The 18,931-nt window shown below is 44.2% G+C and overlaps 1 protein-coding gene across 2 annotated transcripts in view; it reads right to left on the minus strand.

The window, feature by feature from the left end:
- Window positions 1-11,142, minus strand: part of DCAF5 (DDB1 and CUL4 associated factor 5) — a 104,485-nt gene extending 93,343 nt beyond the window's left edge. Inside the window, exon 1 of one of the 2 annotated variants that reach the window (XM_037900294.2) lies at window positions 10,567-11,142. In XM_037900294.2, the coding sequence (XP_037756222.1) occupies window positions 10,567-10,780 (214 nt within the window). In that variant the 5' untranslated portion in view covers window positions 10,781-11,142. Of the gene's footprint in view, window positions 1-10,380; window positions 10,510-10,566 lie in introns of those variants that run through there. The other variant, XM_037900295.2, reaches the window with a different exon arrangement.
- Window positions 11,143-18,931: the final 7,789 nt, after the last annotated feature.

Below are 18,931 nucleotides of genomic sequence, written 5' to 3' on the forward strand. Positions count from 1 at the left end.
CTGGTCTCCTTCTTTGAGAAAGTAACAGATATTTTAGACAAAGGAAATGCAGTGGATCTAATTTACCTAGATTTCAGCAAGGCATTTGATACGGTGCCACACGGGGAATTATTAGTTTAATTGGAAAAGATGGGGATCAATATGAAAATTGAAAGGTGGATAAGGAATTGGTTAAAAGGAAGACTACAGCGGGTCATACTGAAAGGTGAACTGTCAGACTGGAGGGAGGTTACCAGTGGAGTTCCTCAGGGATCGATTTGGGGACCAATCATTTTATTACTGACTTCGGCACAAAAAGTGGGAGTGGGCTAATAGTTTGCGGATGATACAAAGCTGGGAGGTATTGCCAATTTAGAGACGGACTGGGATATCATACAGGAGCATCTGGATGACCTTGTAAACTGGAGTAATAGTAATAGGATGAAATTTTATAGTGAGAAATGTAAGGTCGTGCATTTAGGGATTAACAACAAGAATTTTAGTTATAAGCTGGGGATGCATCAATTAGAAGTAACGGAGGAGAAGGACCTTGGAGTATTGGTTAACCACAGGATGACTATGAGCGGCCAATGTGACATGGCCGTGAAAAAAGCTAATGCAGATTTGGGATGCATCAGGCGAGGTATTTCCAGTAGAGATAAGGAAGAGTTAGTACCGTTATACAAGGCACTGGTGAGACCTCATCTGGAATACTGTGTGCAGTTCTGGTCTCCCATGTTTAAGAAGGATGAATTCAAACTGAAACAGGTATAGAAAAGAGCTACTAGGATGATCCAAGGAATGGAAAACCTGTCTTATGAAAGGAGACTCAAAGAGCTTGGCTTGCTTAGCTTAACCAAAAGAAGGTTGAGGGGAGATGATTGCTATTTATCCCTCTGATATATTTATAGAGAGCAGAGAGGGAGAGGAATTATTTAAGCTCAGTACTAATGTGGACACAAGAACAAATGGATATAAACTGGCCATCGGGAAGTTTAGACTTGAAATTAGATGAAGGTTTCTAACCATCAGAGGAGTGAAGTTCTGGAATAGCCTTCCAAGGGAAGCAGTGGGGGCAAAAGACCTATCTGGCTTCAAGATTAAACTCGATAAGTTTATGGAGGAGATGGTATGATGGGATAACATGATTCTGGCAATTAATTGATCTTTAACTATTTATGGTAAATAGGCCCAATAGCCTGTGATGGGATGTTAGATGGGGTGGGATCTGAGTTACTACAGAGAATTCTTTCCTGGGTATCTGGCTGGTGAATCTTGCCCACATGCTCAGGGTTCAGCTGATCGCCATATTTGGGGTTGGGAAGGAATTTTCCTCCAGGGCAGATTGGAAGAGGCCCTAGGGTTTTTTCGCCTTCCTCTGTAGCATGGGGATTGCTGGAGGATTCTCTGCACCTTGAAGTCTTTAAACCATGATTTGAGGACTTCAATAGCTCAGACATAGGTGAGAGGTTTATTGCAGGAGTGGGTGGGTAAGATTCTGTGGCCTGCATTGTGCAGGAGGTCAGACTAAATGATCATAATGGTCCCTTCTGACTTTAATATCTAGGAGTCTATGTTCTTAAATTGGATGTCAAGAATGGTAAACAAGTTGGAGGGTATGGTACTCTAATCTAGAGTTAAGCGCTTTACTTATTGAGATGACATCATACAACTGGCAAAGATGTTTGAATTAGTGAATATACTCTTTGCTACTTTGGAAAATTGGTGTAGTCAATTTAGAGTTACAATAAATGGTAAGATGAAAGGGTTTTAATTTTGGAAAAGGGACAATACATAAAGCATTGAAATGCAGCTGCGGTGAAGTTGCAGAACAAGTAAAAATCACACATGTACCTAGGAAGCTTGATGAGTGCTGATGGTTCCATCAAGGAAGAGGTTAAACAGAGATATACTTTAGCTACAAGTGCTGCACAGAAGTTGTTGAAATCATGAACTGATAACAACAGTATGTTTGGTACCAAAGTGATAATTCATCAAACCAGCGTATTACCGGTATTGCAGCTGCTTCTGGACCATAGAGTATTAAATGAAACTATTATCAGAAGGCTGGAGACAGGTGAGATGAAAATTCTTCAGAAGATGGCAGGTGTAAAGTGGAATGATTTTAAGATAAATAAAGTTAGGAGGAGAGCAGATGAGAAATCATGGTACTGGATTGACTGCAATAGAAAATATTACAATGGTGGGGAAGAGTGTAGAAGACAAACAGATGACAGGATGCCAAAGAAAATAATGCAAACACAACAGAGGTCAGTCTGACCTAGAGGCTAACTACCACCTAGATGGTGGGACACCGCATGCAGGGACATGATCAGGCTGGACTTAATGGGCGAATGAGCCATGGACAGGAACGAATGGTAACACTTGTACTGCACCTGTAAAGCTGCTATGGAATGAGAAGAGGAGTCATAGAACGGTACATAATGAATCTTCCTCTTAAAATGTTGCATCCACTTTCCTTACTCCGACAAATCAGATGTCTCTTGGCCTGAAGTAACTATATCAAGATAGCATGTTCATTCTCAACAGAACTTCTCTCCTTGAGTGTATTCAGATACCCCATCTATTTAGTTTAAATTAGTACCCAAGTTTTTACAGCATTTTGGTCATATCAGCACTTGCTGAACCAGTACAGCTAAGATCCACAAGGAGTAAGGGAAATCCAATGTAACAAAACTGTTTACTAAAATCCCAATCAGTTATACCTGTGCCACTGTAGACAGAGACATTGAACAGGTGCCAGAGGCCTAATTTGGACTGCCAAACCTTTATTAATAGTAATGATGTGCAAAATGGGAAGAACTCAGTTTAACTCACAGATCCTGGGTTATGTTTGCAAGATTGGCGGTTTGAAAATCGCAAATTGAGCATGAAACTCCACAATGCCATTTTTAGTCACTTTTCAGATGGAATCACATTTTAAAGGCTTTAAACTTGCCAAGTAATTTAGTCGTCAATGAGGACAAGGGCCTTTAATCATTAGGGGTCAAACTCTGGCTTTTTGCCTCAGCCCCCCATATGAAGCTGTCAGCCACGTAGAGAAATATGCCAAAGAAAAATCTACCTCCAGGACAATCTGGGAAGTGATCACCCTTCCCTACAATCCCAATTCCTCTATATCCACAGTATAAAACAAAACCCCCACATCAGTCAGTATGTTCTCCTTACTCTAAGGCTGCAGTGACTCTAGCACTTGGGAGAGGGGTAGGTAGATTTCCTGTACCCTACTCAAAGGTGTTATACTAAGGTAGCATCTACACTAGTAATTTAACCCTTTCCTAGCAGAATTGCAGGGCCATAAGTTTAAGCAGAAACCATTCACTGCCTTCACATTAGCCATACTGAACCACTGCAGTTTTGCCCCACATACACATTCGTGCTTCCCTGAACTGCTTCAGCTGATGCCTTCTTAGTAGGTAGCTATCCAACAGGTCTCAACACTATGGATTCTGGGAGATGAGAGTCCACTTTGGGACAGTAGCAGGAAGGCCATCTAAAATGTTTCCGTACTGTCCACACTAGCCCTAAAATGATACAGACTGACCCAGTATTTAGCCTTGCTGAAAGCAAATCTACTCTCACCAATATTTGCTAGGCACTGTAAACCATCTGGATCACTTATGTATGGACACACAAGTATTATACAAGCATGCTAGGAAGGACTAAGCAGCTCTTCACACAGAGTTCCTCTAATGTATACAAAGCCTAAGTGAGCTCCCTGAGCCTCTCTACTTCCGGTATATACCAGGACCAATCACTGAGGAACCAGTGCCCCAGGGAGGTGACACCCCCAATCCCAATTGCCAAAACCTATTGACCAACCATCTAGAGCGGAGTGTCCCCACATTTGCAAGGGAATTGCATGCACTTTTATGCCAGGACTGCACTTGGCCCTTTTTAAATGTACTTAGTAACACGATTCCCCTAACAAAAAGAGGTAATACTTCTCTAGTGTTGTTGCTAAGGTCATCTCATTACCCTGCTTCTAATCCACACTCCTTCGGACTTGCCTGGCAACAGAATGAGAGGTGCATTACCAAACTCTCTCTCTCATCCCTACAAGCTTCTAATTAAAACTTACAATCATAGGCAGGTCACTTAAATATTATTTTGTGAGGGGAAGAGCAGCAGAGTGGGAAAAAAGCGCAGAAAAATGCATACAAAGATTAAGGAAACCTAGAACCATAATACCCTCCAGAAATTCTCTTGGTGATGCAGTTTAAACCAGAAGAAACTAGGAGGCACTGATAAACACATACTTGTGTTTATCAAAGATAACAGGGATGCATGGGGGGAGATGGGCAAATGCATTAAAAAGAAAACATACCCAAAAGCAAGGCTTGAAAACACATTATGTAACACCTACTAGCCCAAGAATAAAAGTTCCTAGTTAGGATTCCTCTACCACCTCACCTCTTTAAAGCCACACCCTCCAGAAACCTCACCCCTGTAATTTAAAGGAATCAAATAGTTGAGTATAATTTACTGTGTGCTATACTTAACTCTTACATATAGTCAATCAACCTCAATTTTTTTGGTAATGTAACTTGCTCTCAAGGCTGTGGAAAAGCAGGAAAAATACTGTTGAATAAGCTTGAAAACTTTCACATTTATTGGTCCAATAATATATCTACCAAATAATATCTGATGAGCTACAGAGGAAGGTGTTTTTTTTTTCCCCAAATCCTTCAACTAATTTCACTGAATAGTATTCAGCCACCCTTACTTACCTCTCTTCCTTATTTGTTAGACCTTTCCCTTCCTAGTGTCATTCTATTTTTCATTGTTTTTCCTATTGCAAATCATGATGTATCTTGTCGCAAGGGCTTGTCTATATGGCCTCACAGTTCAAGCTACAGTATGCTTGCATGCTGTGCTGTAACTCCCCTATGTGTTACGCTGCAGGCACAAATTAAAAGGTACTTAGTTAGCATTAATTTAATCCATATGCGCTGCAATTCATTCCCTCCAAACTGCAGGGCCACATGGACATAGACTAAGTGGTGGTCTTCAGGGTCTGTCTCCTCCTTTCCTTTCCTCTATCCCCCACTTACATCTCTTGCTCTCTCCTTATACATTGTATTTTCTACTTCCTCCCTTCCAGTCTCTTTTCTTCTCCTACTTCTGTCCCCTAAACGTCAGTGTCTCTCTCTGAAGTGCCAGTATCAATTTTACAATTAAGGAATCCACAACAGAAAGAGTAAGAACCTCAAGACTGATGGGTTAGGCTTAGAGCCTCGCTAGAAATTTTCTATCACATTTGAAGTGAATTAGACAAGGAGCTCCCAAATGTGGACACCCTAAAAAAAAGCAGGGGGGGGGATTCCTCACCAGGGTTCAAGAAACTCAACTTCTTTTGACACTTTGTAGCACCAATAAAAATGTTAAAATATTAAAATGAGAGAACTTACTTCACTGGATTTATCCAGGTGAGATCTGATACACAGGACCAACGTTGATCAAATTTTTAATTAAGATTTAAAATATCAACATTAGGATGGTACACTGAAATCCTATTTTAAAATTTATTGGTGATAAATGCCTGTCCACACTGGGGAAATTCTTCCCAAAAATGTTAACTGGAAAACCAGTTGGAGCTATAATGTAAACCAGATTTAGGCAATCAGAAATGCATTTACTGAACCAGTAAGTAGCCTTGCAAACTCCCTTAGGATCCACTGCTTCTGACAACAGTGTCAGGAAGAGTTGGATATGTACCCAGAGGACATTCCAGATAATACAGTGAAGAACTGTGCTAACTGAATCAGTATGTCTAGAGTGAATGCACTAAGCACAAGTGGAATAAACTGGCACCATTGAAGGCTAAGTTACAAACAATTCAATTGTCAAATCGAGACACAGACTATAATGACCGGAGCACTAGAATAATTGTATCAAGACAGTAAAATTGTGCAACTGGGAAACTGTTTGCATTCCCTCTGCTCACATTCCCAGGCTACTATGGGCTTAGTAAGCATCTCCCCTACTTCATCCCTGCCTCAGCATCCCGACTGTTTTGACAGAGCAGTGTCCCAGCTAGCCTAACCTTCCCTTGAGTCCTTCTCCCCAATGAATGTCATTGCCTGCCTCTTCTGCTGTTCACAGTTTAAACATTAAAGATGCCTTTAAAAATAATCAGGCTCTTTTCGGTTTAGCTTTAATAAAGTCTGTACTTTTTAAGGGTATTGAATCTAATGGGGAATCCATAATGCTTCTGCCTTTTAAACACCTAATTCTTAAATGAGCAACTAAGCACCTGTCTGCCATTACCCTATAATGCAAAACGCTCTCGATTTTCAGATTTCAGTGATAGCCGTGTTAGTCTGTATCAGCAAAAAAAACCACACGAGGAGTCCTTGTGGCACCTTACAGACTAACAAATTGATTTGGGCAGAAGCTTTCGTGGGCTAGAACCCACTTCATCAGATGTATGAAGTAAAAGATACAGGAGCAGACCTGCACATCTACCAATGTGATATATGCCATCATGTGCCAGCAATGCCCCTCTGCCATGTACATTGGCCAAACCAGACAGTCTCTACACAAAAGAATAAATGGACACAAATCTGACATAAAAAATCATAACATTCAAAAACAAGTAGAACACTTCAATCTCTCTGGTCACTCAATAACAGACCTCGAAGTGGCAATTCTTCAACACAAAAACTTCAAAAACAGACTCCAACGTGAAGCTGCAGAACTGGAATTAATTTGCAAACTAGATACCATCAGTTTAGGACTGAAGAAAGACTGGGAGTGGTTGGGTCATTACAAAACCTAAACTTAATTTCCCCAATACTAATTTTGCCCTACTGCTACTTACACCTTCTTGTCAACGGTCTGCAATGGGCACTCTCTTACCACTTCAGAAGTTATTTCTCCTCCCTTGGTATCCTGCTGTTAATTGATTTATCTCATTAGACTGACCTAACACTTGGTAAAGCAACCCACATCCTTTCATGTATTTATACCTGCTCCTATATCTTCTACTTCATACATCTGATGAAGTGGGTTCTAGCCCATGAAAGCTTATGCCCAAATAAATTTGTTAGTCTCTAAGGTGCCACAAGGACTCCTCGTTTTTGTTTTTTTTACTCTCGATTTTGTGGTCACTGATAAGAGGAAACAGTTTGCAACAAATGGCTATGATACCCAGAGAAAATGAGAAATTCAGACTACCGATACAAAGCCAAAGTTAAGGTAGTTAAGTACACAGTGTAAATTCTCCTAATTCCTAATATCTGAGTTTCTAGTAAGAAACCTCAACCATTAGAATCACAAAATTCAGTTATGATTGTTTTTTTAAGTGTATTACAATGTTAGTATTTTTTTCCTCGTGATTTCCTGAGATCTGAAAGAATACAGCTCCATTGATATACACCTCCTAAACTCTATAGAAGGGAAGTGCATCTCCTGTAGTCCACAGATGTGCAAGAGAGGATATTCCTTCCTGTGAATTTTATTAACACTGTAGATGGGGAATTCCTCTCCTTTCCTATGAATCTGCAGATATTCATTAGAGAGAAGCCCTATCTAGGAAGTGGATGCACACTGAGGTAACTGCATCAATTCCATCACAAGACTGAAGGGGCTCCTAAGGCAATGTTTCCCAAATGGTGGGTCCCGACAGACCACTGGGTCACAGAGAGGTTCCAGAAGGGTTGCCACATCCAGGGATGGCTTAACCATTCACTAGGCCCTGACTGAGGCAAACATACACTTTCCCTGGCCCAGTGTGGAAGGGAGGTGCGTTGGAGAGTTAGCCTGCCTTGCATTCACCCCACAGCAGTGGTTCCTGTCCCGCAGTGCAGGGTCCAGCTCCCGGCATTGCAACACCACTCACTCAAATTTGGCCCAGGTACCCCATGGCAGAGGGGCAGATGGCCAAATCTAAGGCTATGTTTACACTATGGACCTTACAGCTGCACCTCTGCAAGGTCTCTTGTGTAGCCGCTCTATGCCAGTTGGAGAGAGCTCTCCCACTGGGGTAATTAAACCAATGAGTGGCAGTAGCTATGGCGGCAGGAAACACTCTCCTGCCAACGTAGCGGCAGCACTTTTGTCAATGAAACTTATGTCGGTCAAGGGGGGTGTTTTCTTCATACCCCTGACCAACAAAAGTGCTAGTGTAGACAAAGCCTGGACGATTAGAGTTGAGAGTCCATGCACCAGATCACAATAACTATAGTGGGGAGCCAGGCCCGGCCCTGCAGGGCAGGAGCCACTGCTTTGGCGTGAATGCAGGGTGGACTCACCCTCCAATGCACCCCATCCCTTTGGGTTCCTCCTCACCAGGCCATAATTAGGGTTATGATGCCAGGGTGAAGGGTGCATATATGTAATGGTGAGTAAAAAAAAAAAAAAAAAAAGACAAAATGCAGTTAGTGGGTCGCCTTAGTAGAAAGTGTGGGAATCAATGTCCGAAGGCTTTTCCAAGCAGCAGCAGCAATGTGAAACTAACATGATTCATGCCAGTTTCTCTTGCTGTCTACATGCTTCTTAATAGCAGCAAAACACACTGGTCATTTGTGTGTCTGCCACAGATTAGGAAAGCTAAGAGCAGCAGCAAAGGCACTTGAGCTGTCGGTGGATTTAGGGCTTGTCTACACAGAGACATTTACAAGCATAACTATATTGCTATAACTCGCCACATGGACTCTCTTACTCCAGGGTAAATGTCTACATGGGGCGTTACCATGGTATTATAGCGATATACTTATGCTCCTAAATTTCCTTGTGTAGACAAGCTCTAGGGAAATGTAGGTTTTCTTTTCTAACAATTATGACTAGAATTTTTCTTTAATTAGTTTCTGCAGCAGTTGATGGCATTTGCCTGGAAAAGATTCTTACTCAGCCCTGTCAAATGGGGTTTTGCAAGCACAAGTGTTGCTACAATACACTATGGCGAGGCAAAAAGCACCCATTATGACCCCTTCCCCCTCCCCCCCCCCAGTGTCTCCAATTACTGTTCACAGCATATCAGATAGCCCCCAGGCAAAATCCTGAACATTTCTCCTGTTTGGTTTGCATCAAGTATGTTAGGACTCTTACAAATGAGAATCCATTTTTAAAGCAAAGGCTGCAAGAGACATAAATCTCCATGATGTGCCATTAGTACATGTGATTATTGCTAGCAGAAGGCCAGAGAGGCAGGAAAAGTCAATTTCTCTCTTTACCCCATTTTGGAGGAGGGCAGACCTTTATTTTGGAGGAAAAGTATAATCCCCTTTTCCAACCCTATGGGGTGGAGGACCTTTTGCAATACACACACGCACAGTTTGGAAGACCATGACTGTCAGTAAGGGGAAGTGACACTCCTCTCCTGTCTCTCATGTCCCCATTTTGGGAAGCTTGGCTGTCTGGAGTGGGAGGGAAGCTGGGATCCCACTCCCACACACAGGGAGAAAGGCCTTGGTGGGGGGCTGTGACACACTCCAGTCTGGAGGGTCTTGGCTCTCAGTGGAGGGTCATGATCCCTTCCCATCCACCCCGCAGTCGGGGGCCCCTGGGTCGGGGAGGGGAGCTGCAGGCAGCCCTTTCCTTACATCGGACGGGCGCTGGATCCCCTCCCCAGGCGGTGCTGTGACCCTCCCCCGGGTTGGGAGTCTCGGGCTAGGTACGGAGAACTGCAACCTCGAGCCCCAGCAGGGACGATCTGGACGCTGGGCGAGCCTGGTCCGGCCTCCCCTCCCCTGGGCGGAATAGGCCATCGATTCCCCGGCCTGTCGCTAAGAGGAGCCCAGGAGAGCGAGGCCTGCAGCTCCCAGCAAAGCCCCGGCCTGGAGTTTGCTCCCTGCCCCTCCGCGCGGAAGGGGAGCGAGGCGTGAAGCACCGCAGGGGAGAAGGCACCTGCGGCAGCCCCGGGGGGACCCGGGCACGGCGCCCCGAGGCCGCTCTCCCTCCCTCCCCTCAAGCCGGGCCCCCCTGCTACCTGACAGCGCCCGCACCCCAGCCCCGTGCGCCGGCCGCCCCGCAGCCAGGAACGGGCACCGCCACCCGCCGGCAGGGAGATCCACCCCGCGGCCCCATCCCCCTCAACGGGGGCCCAGGAGCGACCCGAGCCTCCCAAATCCACCCAGAACAGGGCTGCCCCCCCCGGACCCCCGCAGCGCGTACATGCCCCCCCCCAGCAGCCCCCCGCCCTCCCCAGTCAGTGACCCGCCCCACTGCACCTCCCGACTCGCCCCAGCCCCGGCTGGTCGCTGGGACATGTCACCGGGCTCTGACAATTTCAGCCCAGCTGGCTCCCAACGCCTTCGCCGCGCAGTGAAGCGCATGAAACCCCCTGTACCGCCCCCCCGGTGCCAAATACTTTCCTGCAAACTTTGTTGGGGATTCACGCCCCCCCCCAATAAAATAATACAAAAATAGGATGCGAACCTGTCAACCATTTTAGATCCCTCCTTGGGGAACACTCGTCCCTTGCGGGGGTGGGGAGACTGGAAACGCCACCACGATCCCCCCCTTTCCCCGGGTGAGCGGGGGTGGGGAGGGAGGCGAGATGGCCGCGGGGGGGGCTGGCAAGGACTGGGGCGGGGGGGGGGGGGGGAAGGATGTTTGCTTTACCTGAGACCAGCCACTGGCCTCCATTGTTGGAGAATTCAATGGCATTGACACAGCCGAAGTGGCCCAGTAGGTCCTTCTTGTAGAGGTTTCTGCAGCCCCGCAGGCGTCTCCTCTGAAAGTCCTGGGTGAGCAGCGGGTCTCCCTGCAAGCCCCGCTGGGACAAGAAGCCCACCACCGATCTCATGCTGCCCCCCGGCCCAGATCTCCTCTTCATGCTGCTGCCTCTGCTGCTGCTCCCCACCGCCCCCCCCCCCCACTCTCTGCCTTCTCCCCTCCCCCCCTTGTTATGGTTATGATGATTTTTCTTTAGCCAGCCATAGCAGAGAGAGGTGTTAGACACTCCGTTGCTTCCTGATCCCCCTTAAACTCCTCCCCCGCCTCCCCCCAGCAGCTGATCCACAGCTGCAGCCTTTTCCTTAATGCAATTCTTCTGCTGCCTGGGTTTGTCTGAATGTTGGTGGTGGTGGCAACGCATTTGGGTGTTCAATGGCTAACGCTGGCGTATAATAACTCGCAGACTTGCTTATGAGGGCATCCTGTTTTTGCTCTCCAACTTATTTCAAACACCCCTTCCCCCCGCCCTCCAGAAAATCGCTGCGGAAGTACTTTCTTTCTGCCCCTACGGTCGGATCAAGGTGTCGTATCGTTTCCCATCTGGAGGGTTGCCGTCTGAAGGCACTACTAGCTCTTTTGGATGGGGGCAGGAGTGCGTGCGAAGGATGTAAAAGGGGGCAGCAGCGATATGCCTGACGTTGGTATCTGTTGCCTCTCAAATGCAGCGTGGCCGCTGATCCTCAGAAAACTCTACATTTCCTGGAGTTGAGCGTATGTAATAAAACCAGTAGGTTTCAGGGTCCCTGGAATTCGTTCCCCTCTGCACTGACTAGTAGGGGCTTTCTTTTCCATGCAGTTCCTAGTAGTGGGAAATTGCTGAAATGCAGCTAATTTTTGGGATGGTGAAGGATAAATCTATATTAACACCATGTCAATTTCCTGGGTGTCAACACAGCTTCTTCAGGGTAAGAATAGCCCTAAAAAACCCGTTGGGGTTACCCCAAAATGAGCCTAGAGGGAAAAGACTGTTTCTCCAGCAAAGCTGCAAAATAACGCCTTGAGACAGACATTACCATTAATGGGGATGCTTTCATAGAAGTTCACCTTGAAGAAAAGGGGGGGGGGGGGGAAGTGACCTTTTTTTAAATCTCAAAAAATCTTGAAACTGTGGGAGTTGAGTATAAGGAATAAGGAGTAAGGAAGGCTTTTCTAAAGTGGGTTCCAGCCTATTCTGATACTTGCTAAGAGCTCTTTGAGATGCAAATGCTGGGACATGTAACCCAGTAACTGGGAAGAAAAAGAGTTTGTGGGGGGTGGGGGGGGGGCGGAATTGGCAGAACCTGTGAAATTTGTACTGGAAAATGTTGGTGAATTCTTCCCTCACCCCCAAAATGGTAAATTTCTACAGGATTTCCTTTTATCAACCAATGGTGATTTTTTTGAAAAAAAATTGCTCTTTTCCCTCCCCTTGTCTGCCCTGAAAACTTATGAATTTCAGCAAGGTTTCCCGCTTCCAATCTACTGGATTGCTGTGGATCTATCCTCATGAGATGCAGTGAAATTTGGCAGGATTTCTTTCCCAAATCTGGTGTATCACCTTGCTATGCTGCAGTACCTGTGTGCGTGGAAGGGGGAGAAAACTATTTTTATTTTCTGTTCTACAGAGCCATATTTTTAAATTTTAACACCAGATACCATTGTAAGACAAAAGGAAAATAATTTTAAAAGCAATGAAAGTACGATATAGACATTCTCTATGGCCCCCATCTTGCAAAGACACACACGCTCAATTTTATACACTGTAAGTAGCCTTAGGATTTTTAGACGCACAATTCCTAATGGGTGCAGGTTAGTACCTATGGAAGTTGTAGTTTAGGCAAGGCTCAGAGGGTGGGAAATATCTCTGAGCCTTATCTGTGTAAAGATGCCCATGTTGGGAATTATGAGCCCCCAAAATCCTAGTGTAGACAAGATAGAAAAAAAATGTCTTTACTTCGTGACCAAAACTGTTGTGTAGCATTATTGTGTACTCTTAAATAGCTGCCATGTTCAACCTCAGCGGTGACTGCTTTGCAATAGAAGATGAAATGATTTTGTTCTAAAAGGCAGTAAAAAACTTTGGGATTCTTCTTGGCTAAGGTTTATAGAAAGACCATATAATCCAATAAATCACACTTTTTAACCAATAACACTGTAAGCACTATTTTTAGTAGCAAACCTTTCAATTATATTAAAAAAAATAGGAGATTTGACTATTTAAAGTGTTCAGCTTTTGTTTTAGACAGCATTCTTTCAAATGAATGAAATGTCAGTATGTGAAAATGTCTCCAAATACACTGTTTGAACCCAAAAGATAATAAATGCATAATAGTAATTTGACAAGAACATCCAACCACAGTGTGTTATCTGAATGTTTCTGATACAATTATCACCTTAACTATATTAATATTGAGACATTATATAAGGTTTCATATTTAACACCTGACATTTTTTAGGCCTTGTCTATGCCAAGGATTCGCCCTGTTTGCAGCCATAAGTGGCCAGCCATTAGTGCACTGTACTCATGCAAATTCCTAGTGTAGACGGGCAAAGCTGCTAAAAGTCATGATTTGCATGAGTGAAAATTACCCTAGTTTCACACACATGGGTAAACTGCACTGGTGCAAATGATAGTTTATTGTAGTTTGCCAGTGTACACTAGAGGCACCTTTTACAGTTGAACTAGAGTCTGGTCATTGATGGCCAAAATTCCCTGAGTAGGCAAGACCTTAGTGACATTATTTCAGTCTGTAGATTCAAAACTGTCCCCATCAGTTTACATTCTATTTTATTGTATTCCACATCGTTTTTTATACTGCCATCATCATTGTAGCATCTGATATTAAACAACGTGATTAACTTCTGCACGTATGGTTCATTTTCTCTCTCATCCTCTTCCCAAAGGGGAAATTGTGTGATCAGAGTAAAGTATTGGTAGCTTTTTAGTTTTTTAAAATACATATGTGTATGTACCTTGCATTTGGAGAGGAAGGTGGTAAGGTTTATGGTAGTTCTTAGTTTGTTCCACAGTCTGGGATCAGTCCTGAGAAAAAGCTTTGTCCTCTGCACAGATAACGGGTATAAAGGCTATCTTCAAAACCAAAAGTACCAGAACTTTTTCGTACTACTTCATGGAAGTTTTGATTTGGAGAAAACAATCAAATCTGTGAGTGAAGAGAGGGGAAACATTACATCCTAAGAATGTGTGGGTTTCTGTTGTCTTTGAAAGAAAAATGATGGGCGATGCACACCAGTGCCACCAAAGGTCATTTTTCTCACAAAGTCTAAACGCATTATCTATTTGATAAAAATGCTGGTAAAAGTATTTTTTTAACCTGTTTCCTCTTTCTGATTTATCTTAAAATAGAATTATAATTCCTAAAGAAATGATCATTTCGTATGCTGCTGAGTAGGATCTGAGCACATTTTGTTTTTTTAAGGAGACTATTCTGCTGTATTTACTCCTGAGAACATCAGTCTGATCAATACAAATATATTACAGGGCTTAATTGTGCAAGCCCTCTGAGAATGGAGCATCTGTTGGCTTTAATGGGAGTTCTGTAACATGGATTTGGGGAGGAGGGGAAACTTCCTGAATCACGCCCACTGAATTTTATTAGGTTAACATTTTAAGCATTTGGGGAGACTGTTTTGGTTGATTGGTCTGGGGCTTTTGCTTTCTGTTCTCCCTCACCATAACAGACAAACCAATCTTTTTGAAATTCGAAGACTTGAAATATTATGTAAGTTCATCAGATCCCTACACTAGGGAATTAGTGACCGCTAACATAATGAAGAGAGAATGTAATGTTTTCTGTGGGGAAGATTCTTTTTGTGTATTTTGGGCGTGCTCCAGCAGCCACTGTGGTCAATGGCACAACTCTCAGTGGCTTAAATAGGTTCAAGTTTTCAGAGATGCCAAGGGTTGACTGTCCTTAAGAGTGAGATTTACAGCCTCAAAGAGTGAGAGTTTCCAGGTGGTGTGTTAGGTCATTGCCTAAGACAGGGACTCTTACCTTTGGTCCTTGGCGACATCCAATAATCCAGGTTTTTAATCCAATCAGCACTTATTAGTTTGTTTTAAAATGTACACTGCTTAATATTGCATATGAAATGCTTAAATGTCCTAATTCATACTAAAGTCTAGGGCAAGTGAAAATTCTATATGCAATGCAAACCAGTGGATTTTAATAAAAACAATTATTTGCTAGTTGGAACAAAAACCCGGATGGTTGGAGATCCCTGAGGACCAGAGTTAATAATCCCTGGTTTAGGCACACTGGCAGTGGACAGAATAAGAGAAATATTTGATAATAAACTGTTTTTATATAAACCTAACAAAAAAGAAAATTGTTTTATCAGTACAACAATGTTTATTTTGCATATCACCTTGTCATAGTGATCATCCATTTGAAAAACACTTTACAGTACAAATATTATTTGGTTTGTATATTATTACTCATATTACATTTACAGCAAACTAAAATAATCAGATTCCAAAATAAATAAATGCAAAATAAATTAAAATGAAATTATTAAAATGAAACACAAACAATACATTAAATGTACTGTATGTAAAAATAAAGTAATTAAATAGAATTTTATTAATTTGAAGCTAACAAACCATAGATAAAGGATTCAGATTCCACATTTCTTCTAGTATCTAATTTGGTTTCACATTTTATTAATGTGCTTTGTTATATTGTCATGTGGCCCCCTTTGCTGTTTTTATAACTTCTTTTGGTGGCTCAAACTTGAATCATAGCTCAGGATTTGCCAACTTCATTTGAATAATAGAGGACAGTGTCCCATATTGCTCAAGGTTAGGTCTGAATGGTCTTTTGAACAAGACTGAACACTCTCTCTTCTCCTGCATTTGAGTGGGGGTAAAACTAAGACAAGCCTGGCAACCCTGGACAGTAATGGGAACTTGAGAAGACCACATTTTAAAAAAAGAACTCTTGCTAGCTACTGGGACAATGAAGGGCTATGTATTTGTCCAGTGTGGTTTAATTTTTGAACTATTTTGCAGTACCTGCAAACTTTCAATCAACTCCTGCTCAGTTTTTGGGCAAACTATATTTTTTTGACAATCAAGTATCCACCCACCCACCCACACACACACAAAAATCCTGCATAGCCTCCTCTCTTCTTCCCCGTGTGTATAGAACGTGGGTCTGTAGTCTCCATGGTTACCACAGTACACAAGCTTGGAAAGTGGCTTTCCAAGCTCTAAGCCAGTGGTCCCTCAACTTTTCAGGGTCATGCCCTCCTTACCTGCCCTCCTTGCCCTTGTCCGTGCCCCTCCCCCTGGAGCTGGGGCCATGGCTCCTGGGGAGGGGGACGGACAGGGGCAAGGGGGCTGAGGCTGGGATCATGGCTGGGTGCACAGTTGGGACGGGGTGCAGAGCCGTAGCTGGGCTGCAGTTGAGGGCCGAGGCTGGAGGCAGGACTGGGAGCCAGAGCTGCAGCTGTGGGTGGGGTCAGAGCAGAGCTGGGAGTGGAGCAGGGCTGGGTGGCGCTCCCTTCCCACCTCCTGTGGAGGCTGGCCTGGGTCCCGCCGTGCCCCCGCTGAACATTCCTCTGTGCCCCTCTAGGGGGGCGAGCCCCACAGTTTGGGAACCTCTGCTCTAAGCCCTGTGCCTGAGTCCCTGGATGTTTGTGGTCTCTTTTAAATCTTTATATATTTACTCAAAATTAGTGAGAGATGCATATGAATGTGTGTGAGAGTGAGATAGCATGCTAATGAGAAGGGCTGGATTAAGGCAGGGGCTTTAAGAGCTGCAGCCAAGGGCCCTGGCTAAAGGGGGGGTGCCGCAAAAATAAATCACAGGCAGTGATCTCCAACTCCGGGCCACTAAAAGTCCTGCAGTGCAGCAGGGTGCTCAGGCAGGCTGCCTACATGCTGTGACCCCATGCCGTGACCCCATGCCGCTCCCGGAAGGGGCCAGCTGCTAGCATGTCTCTGTGGCCCCTGGTGGGGGGAGAGGCAGCTCCACATGTTGCCCCCGCCCCCAGCACCGTCCCATAGCTTCCATTGGCCAGTTGCCGGCCAATGGGAGCTATGGGGGCGTTGCTTGCTGGCACGGGCAGTGCACAGAGACATGGTGTCCCCCTCTCCCCAGGGGCCACAGAGACGTGCTAGCAGAAGGCCGTTTTCAGGAGGCTTGCAGGCAGCCTGCCTGAGCCCTGCTGGACTGCTGGCTGGGAGCTGCCTGTGGTAAGCACCTCCCGGCTGAAGCCTGCACCTCGCACCCCCTCCTCCACCCCAACCCCCTGCCCCAGATCAGAATCCCGTTCCTCCACCCAAACTCCCTCCCAGACCCCTCACCCCCTCCTGCACTCCAATCCCCTGCCCCAGCCCCCTCCTGCACCAAACTCCCTCCCAGGAAAAAGACCTGTATATAGGGGCCCCACAAAATCTAATAGCTCCGGGCCCACAGGAAAGTTAATCCAGCCCTGCTAATGAGTGAGTCTCGCACCCAGTGAGTGACACTTGACATGTCTGAGTTTGGGGGCCTTAATGCCTAGAGAATGATAGTTCAAGTGGGGAAGGGTGGATAAGAGATTCAGTTGGTTAGAAGAGGAGTACTAGTGGCACCTTAGAGACTAACCAATTTATTTGAGCATAAGCTTTCGTAAGCTACACAAAAGCTTATGCTCAAATAAATTGGTTAGTCTCTAAGGTGCCACTAGTACTCCTTTTCTTTAGCTGTAGCTCACGAAAGCTTATGCTCAAATAAATTGGGTTAGTCTCTAAGGTGCCACTAGTACTCCTTTTCTTTTTGCGAATACAGACTAACACGGCTGCTACTCTGAAACCTGTCAGTTGGTTAGCTTACTACTAGCCTTTTACTTTTGGAGACCTGGATTTAGATTCATTGTGTGATCCTGGCCCCACTGAAATCACAGGCATAGCTCCTATTGATTTCAATGGGGGCAGGATTTCACCAGTTACACCTATGTCCACTGCCTAGCACAATGGGAAGCAAATCCCTGATTTACTCTTCAGACCACTGTGGTTGAATTGCTTACTCTTCTCTTTCTTATAATGAATGTCTTACTGACAAAATCTATTATTATACTGTATTATAAATTCTGTAATATTTGAATGAACATATATCATTTCTATACCTTGTATGTAACTAAGCAAAACAATACAAATAACTCAGAACAACTTTTTTTAAAAAAAGCTTTCTTTTAAACATAGCTCTATTCAGAAAAGTGACTGCAAAAATGGCATAGTGAGGTTTTATTCCAATCTAATTTATTCAGGTTTTTCTACTGTCCTCATTACCGCAGTATCTGAACACTTTCTAGAAATGCATTAAGCAATGTGACTAACATTGGCCATGTTTATTATTTCTCTGTCATGGCATATCAAATTTGCTCAGTTTAGCAGCTGAAGGATTTTTTTCCGAATGGTTCATGAACAGGAAAAAAACACAGTTTAACTTTTAGATCCCTAGATCACACTTGGACATTTTAAAGTAGGAGATTATTCTAATAACTGCAATTGCACCTATTTGAATGTCAAGAGCATTCTGAGGCCCTGTCTACACTACAGGGGAAATTCCATCTAAACTACACAATTTGAGTTACGTGAATAGCATAACTCAAATCGATGTAGCTTAGATCTACTTACTACGGGGTCCACACTTCGTGATGTCGACAGGAGACGCTCTCCCGTCGACTCCCCCTACTCTTCTTGATCCAGTGGAGTATAGGAATTGACAGGAGAGCAATCTGCGGTTGATTTAGCGGGTCTTTACTAGACCCACTAAATTGACCACCCATTCATGAATAGGCACTCATCGATCCCCTGGTCAGTGTAGACAAGCCCTGAGTATCACACAGCACATTTATAGACTCCTAAGTAATTTTGAATTTATTCTGATCCAGAACCTCTTTTTCCCACCTATCTGGACAATGACAAAATCCTTTCACTTCTTCCTCCTCTGCATCATACAAAAAATCCACCACTTCCTTTCCATCCTGACAGCTGTACAGCTAGGGTTGCTAACCCTCCAGGATTGGCCTGGAGTCTCCAGGAATTAAAGATTAATCTTGAATTAAAGATTAGGTCATGTGACGAAATCTCCAAGAATACAGCCAACCAAAATTAGCAACCCTATGAACAGCTTGTCCATTATTCCATACTCTGCCCACAACGCAAGTTGTCTGCAAATGAAGCCCCACCCACTTGAAATGACAGAACGAGATGTCACTCACAGTAGATTGTGCAGATGTTGAAAATATAACAACACATTCT

The sequence above is a fragment of the Chelonia mydas genome, chromosome 6 (assembly GCF_015237465.2).
Source record: "Chelonia mydas isolate rCheMyd1 chromosome 6, rCheMyd1.pri.v2, whole genome shotgun sequence".
Classification (NCBI taxonomy): domain Eukaryota; kingdom Metazoa; phylum Chordata; order Testudines; family Cheloniidae; genus Chelonia; species Chelonia mydas.